Genomic DNA, 15,554 nt, shown 5'->3' with positions numbered 1-15,554 from the left:
TAATGAGGGAAATAAGATGATTCCAACTTTCCTTAAGTTGGAAGGAAATGGCTAACAAAAGGAAAGGAAGGAAATAGCTAACAAAATTTAAATTATTGCTAGCTTTCATTGTTTTCATGTAATGAATACCATATTTGGTATAATGTATTAATTTCCAGTGTTATGCTTTAGGTAAACCTAAAAAAGTAAATGATAAGGAGTGGAATAAGCTGGGCTGAAGTTAATCGACTCCAGTGCTGAGCTTATCTGACACCAGAACTTTGATATAATTCTTTTAAACAGTGGACAAGTCCATGGAACCTTTGGGAACACTTCTAAACTTAAGTTGGAGAAAACAGTACCTAAATGTCATTGAAAACAAAGTTTCATTTTGAAGATACTATTTCTTTCATACAATACTTAATCTCTCTTCTTATAATCCAAATCAGCATATTAGTATTAAAATGAAGTTCAAGACAAAAGTGCATTCACACAATTATTTTCCAACTGTAAAAAGAAAATGCCAATAGTTTCTGAGTAAGTTCTTCAAAGAAGGACAAATGCAAAAAAAGAAAAAATTCAAATTTTCAGTGTAGTTCTCATATGTGGAGTCATGTTTGAAATAATATCCTGTGTGTGTGTCTTCAAGTGAGCATTTTGAGGCAGTTTCTGGAGCTGTGGGTTATCAATCGTTTCTAAAAAGGATGCTCTGTTGATTTTGTTGGTGCTTATCTAAAAAAAGAAAAGTCTGAACTGGGAACCTGAACAATGATGTAGCTCTTTCCTGTGTCAGTAACCAGAGACCAGTGCTTCTTAAATTAATTGTGATGATGAACCGGGTTTTTTTTTGTTTGTTTGTTTGTTTTAATATTTCCGATATGGCACATACCAGTACATTGATAAAATGCAATAAAAATTAAAAATTAGAAAAATAATGTGTGTTTGGACATTGTGGCCATGTTAAATTGCTATAGAAATACTTTCTAGCATCACCCAACAATTCAATGCCATAAAACTGGGTATTTCCATCCTTTCACTGGAGGAAACAATGTCATTAACAAGATATAACCAGTTATAAAATCTTCATCTGTGCCTCAGAATACTTCCTGAAGTTCGAGAAACATGAAGATTCTTATATATTTTCCATGTGCACTGATACTGGAAGTAAAGCTCCGTACCTTGATAAAGAACCAGTTCCTAAATGAAAGAAATTAATTTTTTCCCCCTTGGTTTTATCTGAGGCACCTAATGGGCAGTCAGCAGCTATCAATCACTAGATTACACCCCTTTTGCTCCTGTGCTTTCTTTGGACTCCAAATGTGTCATTTCACCCCATGTTTTCAAAAACAGACCATTCTCAAATAATCCTATCAGGGAGCAACAAAATGAACACAGATAAATTAAATAAACTAAAAATGTTAATTTTAGACCTCAGTCCCAACATCATTTGCTACCAAAACTTTTGTCCTGCATTATAAATGAACAGTGCGATTTCTGGAGACTTTCACGTCTGCTCTCCCTCCCATTTCATCTGGAGAAATTCTAACACGCTTCAGAATGGCTAGAAGTGATGTAGAAAAGGAAGGAGGAAAACTAGGATCTTATCCCATAAAGCTGCAAAGGAGTAAAATGTAGAGAAGAAACCACATCCCTGCAGAGCCAAAACAGGAGGTTCTGCTCAAGATGTACACCGCGCTCACCAGTTTATGATGGCAGTGTGAGAGTGCATCCAGGATTTCGTCCACAATTCGATCAGACAGGAAGGAGGCCACTGTCAACTTCACTTCACTGTGTGAAAAATCAAAAGGACAGTAGCATTTTAATTTGTGCAAGGAGGAAAAAAAAAAATCATCCCTACCCCTGATACTATGCTTATAACGTCAACTGTGATTCCATTTCTATCTTTGAAAATGAAATATAAGAATGCACGAACAAAGCTAAGGATTTCCCAAAATAAGCTTTAAACACTGCCATAAACACACAGGTAATAGACTTTCTTTAGCAATTTCAACCTGCCTCTGCAATTTCAAAACTCGAGATTTAATGGTAGAAATGAAAAACATCTGGATAAAGACAAACTTAATAGGAACCATATGTACCATGTGGAGAGGAACAATTCATCCATTGACATAAATGAAAACAAACCTGGGCTGGAGTAAATTAAGAAAGTCTAGTGTGGTTGCTAAGTCTTAGTTATTACTTGAATATGCATATCTCCCACCCTTTTAAAAACTTTGCACCAATCAAATGGTACTATATGACACTGCTTCTGGTTTGACTTCTCATCCTACTTTGAATAGTTACAAATTCACTGTATCCTTATCCTTTATGAACAGAGGTAACTACAATTTTCAGTTCTGGTGCCTCTTGCCCGACCTCAGAAAGTTGCCCAGACAACAGAAAGCGGCTTGTGGTTTTCACTAATAAACAGACCCTGCCACTAAAGTTTCTGCCAGATGGCTGGTATTTTAGTGTTTTGGCAGTTTGATATTCTCAAGAATTCAACTCCCATGTGTGTTTTTCCGTCTGAATACCTTAATGCACATATGTACAAATGTACTTAAATGGACAAGACATTTAAAGGTAAATGTGCTAAAGTGATATAAACCCACATTCCAATATTCTCTCATAAGTTCAACCTGCTTTTAAAGTCAAGAATTTTTAAGTTTTTAGAACAGGGAGTTCTTGAAATAAAATTATGTAATCCTAAAGCTAAAGCTGTGTAACAGAAAAATCTTCCTACCCTAAAGGCAATAATTTGAGATTTCCTTGCCCATGAAGATTTCTGATGGAAGAACAGAAAAAAGGAAGCACTAAGTCTAAGATGCCTACAGTTAAAATTTTCCTAAACTAAAAATAAAGGGATGTTTCTTTAATTCCTATTCCTGAAACAAGGTCTCACTATTTGGTTTATCTAATACTTTATTATTCCCCAGAGGTGTCTACTAATAAAATTCACCCAGGTTTCATATAAAAAATACAGATTACTGGGTATACCCCAAACTTCCAGAGGGGCCTGGAAATTTAATTTTAAGTACTTTCTCTGATTCTTTTTAGGAATACTTGGACATTATACTTCCTTTTAAAACTATAGGTTCAGTAGTTGGTTTCTTTCATCCTCTTCCTCTCTCTGAATGTGGGGAGAGATGATTTACCTATTTCAAATTGTAGTGCCAAAAAAGAAAGACTCTTAAAAATTCAATTATTTTTTAATATCTCAGAATTGTTCTGTCATTCTGCTATTGGGTTCTATATTTCTTTACTGACTGTGCTCCCAGTTTGCAAAAATTTTAGAGGAAATGAGTCAAAGCAACCTTTGCATGTGAATGTGCACTCATGCATGTGAATGTGCACTCATGCATGTGAACGTGTACACACGTGCATGTGTGGGTGTGCCTATTTTCATTCTATCAATGCTTAATATAATGCATTCTAAAAAGCCAGTAAGCACAGTGAACATCAAATTGATTCACTGATGTGAGGGGTTCCATACTGCTATTCAACTTTTAGAATTTTCCCATTTTCAAGGGAACTGACCATATCTGACAAAATTTTATACTATGATCTATTGATGATCTATTTGATGATCCAACAGTGGTTGAACCCATTATTATGTGAGAATAGTGGCCAATACATTTTTTCTCCTTAATATTTAAAGGCCTTCAATAAAAATTCTGAAATCACAGGTTATAGAAAAATGTAAACATACCTCCTAAGGACTAGAGTTCATAAAATTACTAATCTGTGAGGTCCTAGAAACCCCCTGAAGTCTTTTTTTTAACTTCTCAAGTACTTCTAATTGCCTTACAATTCAGCTGAGTAGGTTCTAGGAGCTCTATTAAAACAAAACAAAAACAATAACAAAAGATGCATGTGAGACCTGAGACTGTCCAGTTACTGCAGAATTCCTAAATCCTCAAAGTTCTATGATCTAGCTTTATAGTTCTCAGTCTTTGGTATCTAGTTAGTAATGATATAATTTTTGGCTTGTTTGCTGTTGACTCATTTTTCTTGTACATTGTCATTCAGCTACATCACCAGGTGTCAGCATCACTCCCAACTCTCCAGAAGTTAGCTATGGTTTTGCTACATCTAAATATGCTTATCAATATTCAGAAAAGTTAAAATGGGAAATTTAAATGTTTCTGAACTTGGTTTTTAGTCATCTGATTCCCCAAGTAAGAAAAATTATGAGAATGAGCTTAGCTATAATGTCTCTATTAAAAAATTCAAGAAAGCTTGTCAGTAATCACAGCCTGTAAGTATTTATTTCTTGGCATATTTTTCAAACCTTTTCAAACAGAAATCTATATAAACACCCCAAAAGCACCATTAGCACACACACGGTATCACAGACCCACCAAAATAACCCAGAAGGAAAATATGGTAAGGTCCTAATGGGCCTCTTTGCCTAACGATAGGCTATGCATTTGGTCACAAAGATATGGTGGTTAAAAAGCAAAGTGATCTCAGTCTTCAAGCTAGTGATTTATAAAGGTGAAAGGTAAAACTTCAGAAGCAAAAAACAGGGATTACAAACCCGTACTCCTTCTTAAATATAAAACCCTTAAAGAGAACAGATGCTCTTAAGTAATGCAGGCACATACATGATTGTATTATCTTGGAAATGTATAAAACCTATGCATTTATGCAAAGCTATATTTATATATAGTCTCTGCATATTAAACATGCCTAAACACATTATAAATGGATAAAGCCAACAATCACACTCTTTACAGCTGCCTTGCCTGCATTCACAGAAACTGCAGAGCTTAGGTTTATTAACATTATAAACCTACCTAATTTTGTTAAGGATATCAATTCCAGACTGCTCCAACAGGACATTTTTAACAAAGGTACGAGGAATGGAAATCTTTTCGGTGCTGGCATGAATCAAGTCTTGTCGAATGTGGGCTTTTTTCATCACATTGGGACAGAGACTCTCGGCAGCATCAACCATGGACTCAAGCAGCGCCTGCAATGCAGCACAAGTGGAGGGGAAGAGATGATGACACTGCGCCAGAGGCGCCGCCATAAAACTGAGAGGTGGTTATATACGACACAATACAGCCCCCGGGCGCCACCGAGGATTGTGAGCTGCCCCGGGGTGACTTCTGACTGTTGGATGATCATTGATCTCTGGTAATCACTTTAAATCAGACACTTGGCAGAACCTTGCAAGCTTCATGCTGGCATCTGAAGTGTTATGGTGTGGCAGCTGTACTTAACACAAAGCCATTAACAAGAAGATTAAAAAAACACAAGTATCCAGTCTTTATTCATCAACCTACCACACCAGACTGTTCTTCCTGAGACTAGAAAATAAAGTCACAGATATCCCTTAGAAAATCCATCAGATTTGAACGCTTGTGAGATTTGGCAAATTGCAGAAATCCCAAATGAGGGTGAACCATTCGACTGCTCTATCAAAGCAGCAATAGCAGAAAGATCACAGAAACTACAGCCAATTTTACTCTTTTAAAAGAAAAGCTTCGGCTTTAGGTAAGATAATTATTACAGCAATAAACAACATGAATAATCACAGACAAAAAACATTTACAGAGGACTTTATAAAAAACATTAACAGTAGCAGTCAAAACACATTTAGATAGAGCAAGTTAGAGTCTGAAAAACATTTCTGCATATTTTATCCTTCCAACATCTGTGAAGATGGGTAGAGCAGCTATTCATGTGATCACCATTTTATAGACGAAGAATGTAAGCTAAGGGGAGTTAAACGATTTGCCTGAAAGGGACGATAGGGCTGGAAAGTGTGGAAAGGGCATCAGCCTCCGTGTCAGACCCACATTTGAAACCTAGCTGAGTGACAGTGGGCCAAGCTACTGCTCTCTCAGTTTTACTTTCCTTGCCTATAAAATGGCAATACAAAAAGTTCCCGCCTCATGGGATTATTGAGGATTAAATGATACTACATATGTAAAGTGCTCAGCAGAGTGTCTAGCAGACAATAAAAGCTCAGTGTATCACAGATATTATTATTAATATGATTTCAAAAACTCTGTTCTTAATGATAAGAACTCAGTTTTTGAAAGCCAGGCTTGGATCCTATTACTGTTCCAGTGTGAACAAGGACCAATGAAACACTATTATTCAAAGACTAGTACAGTGGTCTGTCTGCTCACAACTTCACATGCAAGGCGCAATCCCACTGGTAAAATTTCTCATTACACTGCAGGACGAGCAGTAGGATGGCAGGCTGTTTATAAGGATCTTATGGAAGCCAGGGAAGAAGAGGTGGGAGGCAGCCACTTGGGAAGTCTCTAAAAGCTACTCTTGTTTTGACACTGCCCCGTCCCTACTGTAAGTCTGGTTGAATAATCACTGAATTAGTACATTATTCCAAGACAGCTCCTATACCACCTATCTGTTAAAAGATACAAATAAGTCACTTTACGACAAATTGTTTTCTTCTTTGGCACTGGAAATAAACACATTCTGTTCCAGACTCCTGGAACAGTCCAGCACTCCTGAACGACATCAGGTATCAACACTCTGTTTTAATTTCGTGTTCATCAACATATCAGCAACTTTCCGGAAGGTCGCCCGGCATGTCAGTGCTAATTCAGTTAGAATGAACTCCAGATCTAAGGAGAGAGAGCCTGGCTTCCACTGTCAGCCCTGACATGAAATTTCTGTGGAATGTTAACTAAGTATCATTAAGTGACTAAACTTTGCAGCTCTCTGCATTCTCACCTATAAAAATTATTTATTTATGAGGTCTCCCTTTGCTCTACAAATTCATAATTGCATAACTTTAACTCTATAAAAAGGAATTTTAGTCTGCCTTAGGCACTTAATTCAACAGATATTTTACAATTGGTTCCCTACCACCACCACTACCCCCAACACCGACCAACAGTGTAATACAGCACCTTGCACTCTTCAAAGTAATTTCATCTGCAATTTCCTTTGATTCACGTAACAACTCTGTAGGTGAACGAAGATTTAGGCATCCCCATTTTAAGATGAGAGAATTGGGGTTCAGAGGAGATAAGTGACTTGCTCAGGGTCACTCAGCTGGTTACTGGAATTGGTAAGATGGGGAGTCAGGTCTTCTGTTTCCTATTCCTGTCTCCTATGCCCCTGACTAAAGGAATGTCCCTTTCCTCCTTGCTTCATTACAAGTTTCTTCTACTGTTTATTTGAGTCAATGGTCCCTAAAGCTGCCAGCGTGGACTTTGTGGTGGTAGGGCTGGGAGAAAGAGGAGAAAAAATTGCAGGATACATTTGTCACACAGCTTCTGACCACATTTTTGTGTCCAGCCCCCAGCCCAGGTCCTTAAACAGCATCTTCTCACAAGTCTCATGGCCTCTACACAGCAGACCTATTCTTCAACATCCATTCTTCCCACTGCCTCAAATTACTACCTACATTCCAATGAGTCTGAACCAAACGTTTAGCTACGGTCACCTATGTAACACATATGACATAATACATGTACAATACAGCCTAGTAAACATTTCCACCTGGATATTTTTATTATTATTTTTTCTTTTTAAAGATGACCGGTAAGGGGATCTTAACCCTTGACTTGGTGTTGTCAGCACCACGCTTACCCAGTGAGCTAACCAGCCATCTCTATATGGGATCCGAACCCATGGCCTTGGTGTTATCAGCACCACACTCTCCCGAGTGAGCCACGGGCCGGCCCCCTGTCACCTGGATATTCTGCCATAAAAAAGAAAGGCCAACTGCAACATGTGTTGTCTTCCTCTTCCCCACCCAAACAATAATGATTATAATAGCAAAATCAGCCTTTCTTGTCAAGTTCTTTATTATGAGGCATGGCACCAAACAAGGTTAGAAATTTGCGAGTCTCCAAAGACACCACCTACCTTAGCCTTTTCCACCATATGTCTCAAAACGATGTTAAATTTGCTTCTAAATATTTCCTCAGAAGTGAGAGTACGCCAAAATTATTATGCTTTAGCACAAAATAGAAACCCCTGAAATGTCTAGTAGACGCTAAACTTTCCAGCCTCATTTCTTGTCGTATTTCTGTATTCCTCTTTTAACTAGTCATAATCCAATTATAGCTGGAGTTCCCTGGATGATCCGGGCTCTGTTTCCATGCTCTGCACACACTATTCTCTTGGCCTTGATTCCTCTTCATTTTTCCCTCCATAGCCAGAATAAGTCATCTGTTCTCTCCCATACTCAGCATTTCTCCTTGAGAAGACTGACTTTCTCCCCCTACTCCCTTTGCAACCCCAAGCAGTGTTTGATGATCCTCTGTGGTGATGCCATAACACCCAGTGGGAATCTCAGTGTCATAAAATGGTCAAGAATTCAGTGACTTAGCCATTCTGGTGGCAAATGAACCCCTCTGAGAATCTGATGAATATTCTTCCAGAAAAAGTTAGTATGCAATTTTACATATAATTTTGGAAATTCATGGAGAATTAAGAGTCACTAGACAGCAGATACAGAACTTGTGCCTCTTGGCAATTGCTAAGTCCTACCCTATATCCCCCAGACCTAGCACATTTCTTGAAACAATTGCTAAGGAACATGTAAAAAGTATTACAAGCCCCAGGACTCACTGCGTATGGGCACTGGATGGTCCATCTTTTCTCTACTGAGCCTCAGTGCTACCTCTGCCATTTCTAAAGTCTGGATACACATATGGGTCTATTTCTGGGATCTGTTTCTTTGGTTTGTCTGCCTCTGCAAACTGTCCTAATTATCACAAATCTTAATATTTGGTAGGGCAAGACTACCAACCTTCTTGTTCTCCATATGTATCTGTACTGCTCTTGAGCACTGTTTTTCCATATACTTAGAATCAGTTTTGTCAAGTTCTATTAAAAACCTTTTGGAATGCTTATTAAAATTGTTATCAAACTATAGATGAACTTGGGAAAAACTGACATCCCATGACAATAACTCTGCCTACCCATAAACATGGCACATATTTTAATGTGTTTTAGACTTTCTTTAAAGTATTTCAATTTTCTCCATTGATGTGTTATACGTCTTTGGTTTATCTCTAAGTACACATTTTGTTTTTCTTTCTTTCTTTTTTATTTGAGGGGAGGGGAGCGAGTAGCTAGCTGGCCTAGGTATCTGAACCCTTGACCTTGGTGTTGTAACACCTTGCTCTAGCCAACTGAGCAACTGGCCAGCTCTCTGTTGCTCTTTTAAATGGTGACTATTTTTACTGACATTTTCTAACTAATTGTTGCTGACATGTAGAAATGCAACAGATTTTCGTATATTGCTCTATCTCCAGCAACTGTACTAATTCAATAATTTACCTGCAGATTCTTTTGGGTTTTTTATGGAGACCATCACAAAATGTGCAAATTATAATCATTTTTTTTCCTTCCTAATCCTTATACTTCACCTTTCTTTGGCCTGTCCTATTGCACTGCTAAGACCTTCACTACAAGGCTGAATAGAAGTGGAGCATACTACAAATCTTTGCCTTCTTCCTGATTTTAAAGGAAACACTTTTCCCCCCAATTTATTTTTAAAAATTCCAGATATATAGAAAGTTGTGAGAATAGGCCAGTAAACATCAATAAGCCTTCCCCTAAAACTTAGCAACTGCTAATAACCTATAGCACTTGCTTCTCCCTCTCTCTAAAATATTTGAAAGCAAATTGCAGACACCACGATCCTCACTCCTAACGTCTTAAATTACTACACACTTAGCTCATTAGCTCTCAGCCTTCCCTCACTTCCGATGCCGACGTGTAGCGATACATAAGACTATGTATTTCACTCTAACTACTACTTTAGCTGTATCTCAAAGTTCTGATACTGCTATTCATGTTATTGCTCAATTCTAAATTTCCTCTAATTTAAATTATGCCCTTCCCTTTAACTAATGAGCTAGAAGTAATTTTTAAATTCAAAAACATATGGGGCATTTTTCTCTTAGGTATCTTTTGTTATTAATTTTTAACATTTGAAATGGGACCAGAGAATATAGTCTTTGAACATGGTTGAGGTGTTCTTTATGACTTCATGGGCATTTATCATAAATATTCTATGTATCCTTGAAAAGTGTGATATTCTCTTATTGTTGTGCACTGATCGTATAGGTCCATTAGATCACAGTTGAGAATTGTGTTATCATTATTTTTTAAATTTATTTGATCTATCAATTACTGACAGCCATTTTAAAAGATCACCACAATTGTGAATTTGTCAATTTCTCTTTGTAATTTTATCCACTTATTTATTCATTCATATACATACACACACATATAATTAGATATATATATATATACACTGTATAAATTTATATATATAATTAGACACTTATACACTTGAAATTGTTATAATAACTGGAAAACTGGACTGTTAGTCATTATTCACTGACCTATTTTATCTCTAGTGATGCTTTTTCCATTGCCATTTTGGGTGAGATCAATTCTTCTTATGTGGAACTAAACCTTGTATTGTAGGATGTTTAGGATCACTGGCACCTGCCCATGCCAGTCACTGTGACAACCAAAAATAACCCAATACTTCCTAGTGACCCTCGAGGAATGCAGAACAACTTCTGATTTAGTGCTCTGCTTTAGGGTTACACTAGAAATTTTAACATGCATATTTTAATTCATGTCTAAAGCAACACTATCCAATAGAACTTTCTGAGATGATGGGACTATCTGTGCCTTCCAATAAGAAAGTAACTAGGTACACATGGCTATTGATCACTTGAAATGTGTCCAGTTCAAATGAGAAACTGAAACTTTTATTTTATTTTAGTTGATTTGAATTGAAATGACCACATGTGGCTAACAGCACACTATACAATGCAGTCTAATGTTGATATCCTAACTCTTCTCCAGAATAAAACTAGGATGTTAGACTGCTTAAACTCACTCCCTACTGACCTATGCTCCCTTGTAGTATTTTATTTTACAGCACAGATTAGGCCTTAATGTCATTGCTTCACATAGTCAATGTTTCTATTACCCGAATTTGGCATCTTCCCTGCCCTTTTTTTACAGCTCAGACCCTCTTTTTTAAAAAATAATTTTTCCTTTGTCCCAAAGTATATCCTTTAGATGTTTTTTAGTGTGGTCTAGTGGCAGTTTACTTTGTCAGTTTTTGTTTGGATGAAAATATCTTCAATTCATCCTCACTCTTAAAAATCAGGTCCATCAGGTATATAATCCTAGGTTGATACTTGAGATTCTCTCAGAAATTTGAAGATACTATTTCATTGTCCTTTGGCTTCCACTAATTATTGAGAAGTGAGCCGTCAGTCAGTCTTTTTTAAGTAATTTTTTAAAAAGCCCCCCACTACATTCTACCCTGGGCTCCTTTTAAGATCTTCTCTTTGTCTTCAGTGTTCTTCATTGTTCATTAAGATGATTCTAAACATTTATTTGCTTTTGTCTATCTTGCTTGGGTTTCACTGGGCTTCCTGCATCAGAGGATTTTGGTCTTTCATCAATCGGTGAAATTCTCAGCTACCATCTCTTCAAATGTTACCATCCCCTGTTCTCCGTTTTCTTTCCTTCTGGAAGTCCAAATTAGGTTTATTTTAAACTTTCTCACTCTACCCGTGTTTTAAATTTTCTTACATATTCTTCATTTTGTTAGTCTCTCTGTGTTTTACTACCTTCAGAAAACTTGTAATGAACAGGCCCTTTATTTATCACCCCTGACTGATGTGATAATTAAATAGCATTTTGCATGTATCTCCCTAATGACAATTGTGAGGGTCTATATTTCTTAACTGCAAAAATAAATGGTACTTAGAAAACCTTTATAATATGTGTAAAAGAAATTGAATTAATATCCTTAACATGATAGCTACACTTGTATATTCTTGCAGTGAGCCAATGACTTGCTATAATTCACTACAAGCAAATATAACCTTCATACTAAAGTGTTCTAAAATGTTTCTTTTGCTTTGGAAAACATGAAGTGTAGAAAAAAGAAAACATCCCTGGTAGTCTAGTAATTAAGAGAAAAAAAGGAAAAAAAAAAGAAAACAGAATTCTTCTGCTCAAACTGAGTTAACACTTGACAAAATCCACCTAAACTCCTCATGTCTCATAGCCTTAAGTAAATATGAAATTTATGAGTTAAGTATTTCACAGGTAAAGGCCTGAGTAAAATCAAAAATTTCCCAGGCCTAAACAAACACCCTAAAATTCAAGTCCAGAAAGGCAAAATCAAAGTTTCCTCATTTAAAACATTCAAATCCTACTTATTCATCTATTACTGCTCCAGGAATAAGTGTTACAATCAAAAGAGGGAAAACAGAAGAGAACTGTCATCTTAAAACACCTAAAACATAGGCCAGCCCCCTGGCTCACTTGGGAGACCACAGAACTGGTAGCGCTGAGGCCGCAGGTTCGGATCCTATATGGGGATGGCCGCAGGTTCGGATCCTATATGGGGATGGCTGGTGCAGACGACACCCAGCTGAGGGTTGCAATCCCCTTACTGGTCAAAAAAAAAACCCAAACACCTAAAACAGAGAAGTCCAGAGAAAACATCACTTTCTTTCTAAGAGGAAACTTCTCCAAACATACTGTTTTCTTTTCTTCCAGAAAGTATACTAAGAAGGTTGGCTTATTTGGCCATTTCTTTTGCTTTCTGAAATAATAGTTTTAAAAGATGGCTCAAAAGAGGTATTTGAAATTATTCTCATCCAATATTCAAAATGTCTATCACTGGCCATGATATAGGGTGATTGAATATTAAAGCTGAAAGAAATCCCCTTGACTATCATAAGACCAAGACAATTTTGCACAGGGAAAATTGGTCCAGAAGTTAGCCAACTGACTTGGAGCACATAGTTAGGTAGTAACAAATCCAGGACACAAATCTAGGCCTGATTAGCTTCCTTTTTTTTTTTTTTTTTTCTCATCCATTTATTATAATAAAAACTTATTTTACAAAATAACATTTTTTCTTTCTTTTTTTTTTCTCTTTTACAGAATGATCCATCTGCTTTACTCTTGCTAGCATAACATGTTAATTTTAGAGAATTTGGGAAATAGAAAAAGGACTCTTTTTAACCAGAGATATTTGATACTAGAGTGAAACAAATAACAGTAGTTTAATAAGAAAAAATATTGATTATCATAAAAATATTTTTTGTACATAATTTTAAGAAAATCAATGCATTGGAAGGCTATGTAGATAGACAAATGATCAATTTTTTAAAAAACAGTAAAATGTCCACTTAGGTAAACTGGAAGGAAGTAGAAAGGAAGTAAACTGTCTACAGTCTATTGAAAGTATTAAAAATTAAATATACATACAGTTAAAAGAAAATTAATAAGTAACATTTAATTAAGAAGTTTTGGTTGAAAATCTATAATTCATGCCAGACATCCCCAAAGGGAAAGGAACTTGAAACTCAGAAGGATTCAGAGTAACGAAAATAAGTGAATAGGGAACAGAGGGGGAAAAAACCCAAAAAACAGGCCCTTTGAGGAACTGGGACCTTGAAGATACTGAGAATGAGAGAAAAGCAAGTTATAATATTTGCAAATAAGGAAGTGGTGATGAATGGAGAACACCAGTGACATTTAACAACTGGTCAAAGAAGTCAGCATCAAAAAATGTAGGGAACGCATTGTTTATTTAGGAAGATGTTTTTTAATTTCAACACATTTGTGAGTTTTCTAAATTTCCTTCTGTTATTGTGGTCAGAGAACATATTTTCTAAGATCTTAGTATTTTTAAAAAAAAAGAAGAAAAACTTAAACAACAAAAAAAGGTCATGGAAAGATTTGCATTATCTTTCAATTCTATTTTTCCATGAACTTTCTGAACTGCCTTTGTGTTTATATTCTGCTTTACTGATTTCTTTATGTGATTTGTATTGCTAAATTTAGATGTTTAATTTCTGTTCTTGATTTCTTTTTATTGAGTGGACGTATTGATTTGTGTAGAAATTAATTTGCCTTTGAAAAGTTTATTCATCTTCCTCTGTTGAACTTAATTTGATATTTTCATGCTTTCAGAAGACTTTAGAGAACTATTTCAAATAACTGTAGAGATTATAAAATATGTAAATTTTAATAAATTTTACATCTCCAGTTTTTGTGAAAATGTAAAGGACTACTTTCTACAAAGTATTTTGTTATTCAACTGTTATTCAGTTTATGTGTTTGTTATTTTAACAAATAGATGAACATATCTTCATTTTTAAAAAAGTCCCATTAAAAAATGGTAGCTAAATGATGGATATGTTAATTAGCTTGATTTAATCATACCGCATTATATATTCTCAGAACATCACATTGTACCCCACAAATGCATGCAACTATAATTTGTCAGAAAGAAAGAAAAAAAGAGCATCTGAATCTGAAAAAAAAAAAATGTAGGGAATGCCAATTTACAGAAAAATATTTTGGGTTCTAAATATAGTTATGTTATTTCAGGCTTTAAAGCTTCAAATGCCCTTTACTTCAAACATCTGTCTTCTACTTCCTCCCAAGAATGACTGACAAGAGTTGATTTCAACCAATCAGTGCAATGGGAAAGAAATGGACACCAAAGGTATAAGGGATAATTTGTGGTTTAGATCAGTTAAAATAACAAGTAACAGATTGAAGCTGTTTGAGAGAAAAGGTCCTGTTACAATGTTTCATATTGATTTAAATGCCAGTCAATTTTTAGTATGTGAGAAATTCTTACAAATACTTTAGAGAATAAAATTAGGCAATGGGTACAAATAGGTTACTTACAAAAGAAGAAATACAAAAGGATAGTGAAATTACTTTCTGTACCACCAGATTATTAAAGAAATCCAAAAGACACAATGAGGTTTTTTTTAGCCCATTACATTAAAAAATATTAAAAGGTTGATATACTTAGTGTTGCTGAGGATGTGGCAAAATGAGTGATTGCCTACACTACTGGATAGCAATTTGCAAATATATATGAAAGTATAAAAAGTATGTACTGTTTGACCTAGCAGTGGGTCAATTATAGAAATTTACCCTAAAAGAATTAATCAGAAATTAGAAAATAAATTATGCTGGTACATCCATATAATGGAATACCAGGTAGTCATTAAAATGATAATGATTATTCACCAATCCAGAAATGTATTCATGAGATTGTACCGAAAATGAAAACGTTACTAATCAGTATGTAGAGTATGACCACATATATATAAAATTGTGTTTGTAGGCAGAGAATGTCTGGAAATTCACTAAAATATTAAGTGACACTATCTCTGGGGTGATTTTTACTTTCATTTTTTTATACGAGTTACTATTGTTTAAACATTTCACAAAGAGTAAGTTTCATTTTTTTACAGTCAGAAATAAGGAACAAAGCTGATTTTGCTTTAAATATATAAGAAATTATCCTTTTTACATATTTATCCTTCATGGAGGAAAAAATAAGTGCTATGAAGTCACAAATGGTCTAGCAGAACTCTACAACCAATTCGTCCTTTTTCCACCAATCTGAGGATTCAAAATAATCACAGTTAAATAAAATTAAAATGACACACACGAGTTTCTCTTTATTATATAAAGACAGGGGCTTAAACTCCTAAAAAAAAAAAAAAATCCACAGCATTTTCCACCCTCATTAACTCAATTTTCAAAGAGTA

The 15,554-nt window shown here is 35.5% G+C and overlaps 1 protein-coding gene across 1 annotated transcript in view; it reads right to left on the bottom strand.

Annotated features, from left to right (window-relative positions):
* Nucleotides 1–15,554, bottom strand: part of CARMIL1 (capping protein regulator and myosin 1 linker 1) — a 171,405-nt gene that overhangs the window by 50,058 nt on the left and 105,793 nt on the right. Inside the window, exons 27-28 of the mRNA XM_063098227.1 lie at nucleotides 4,779–4,954; nucleotides 1,680–1,767 (exon numbers count right to left, since the gene is read on the bottom strand). Coding sequence (XP_062954297.1) covers nucleotides 1,680–1,767; nucleotides 4,779–4,954 — 264 coding nt within the window. The remainder of the gene's footprint in view (nucleotides 1–1,679; nucleotides 1,768–4,778; nucleotides 4,955–15,554) is intronic.

The sequence above is a fragment of the Cynocephalus volans genome, chromosome 5 (assembly GCF_027409185.1).
Source record: "Cynocephalus volans isolate mCynVol1 chromosome 5, mCynVol1.pri, whole genome shotgun sequence".
In the NCBI taxonomy this organism is placed as follows: Eukaryota; Metazoa; Chordata; class Mammalia; order Dermoptera; family Cynocephalidae; genus Cynocephalus; species Cynocephalus volans.
This window is presented reverse-complemented; position numbering and strand designations above follow the sequence as displayed.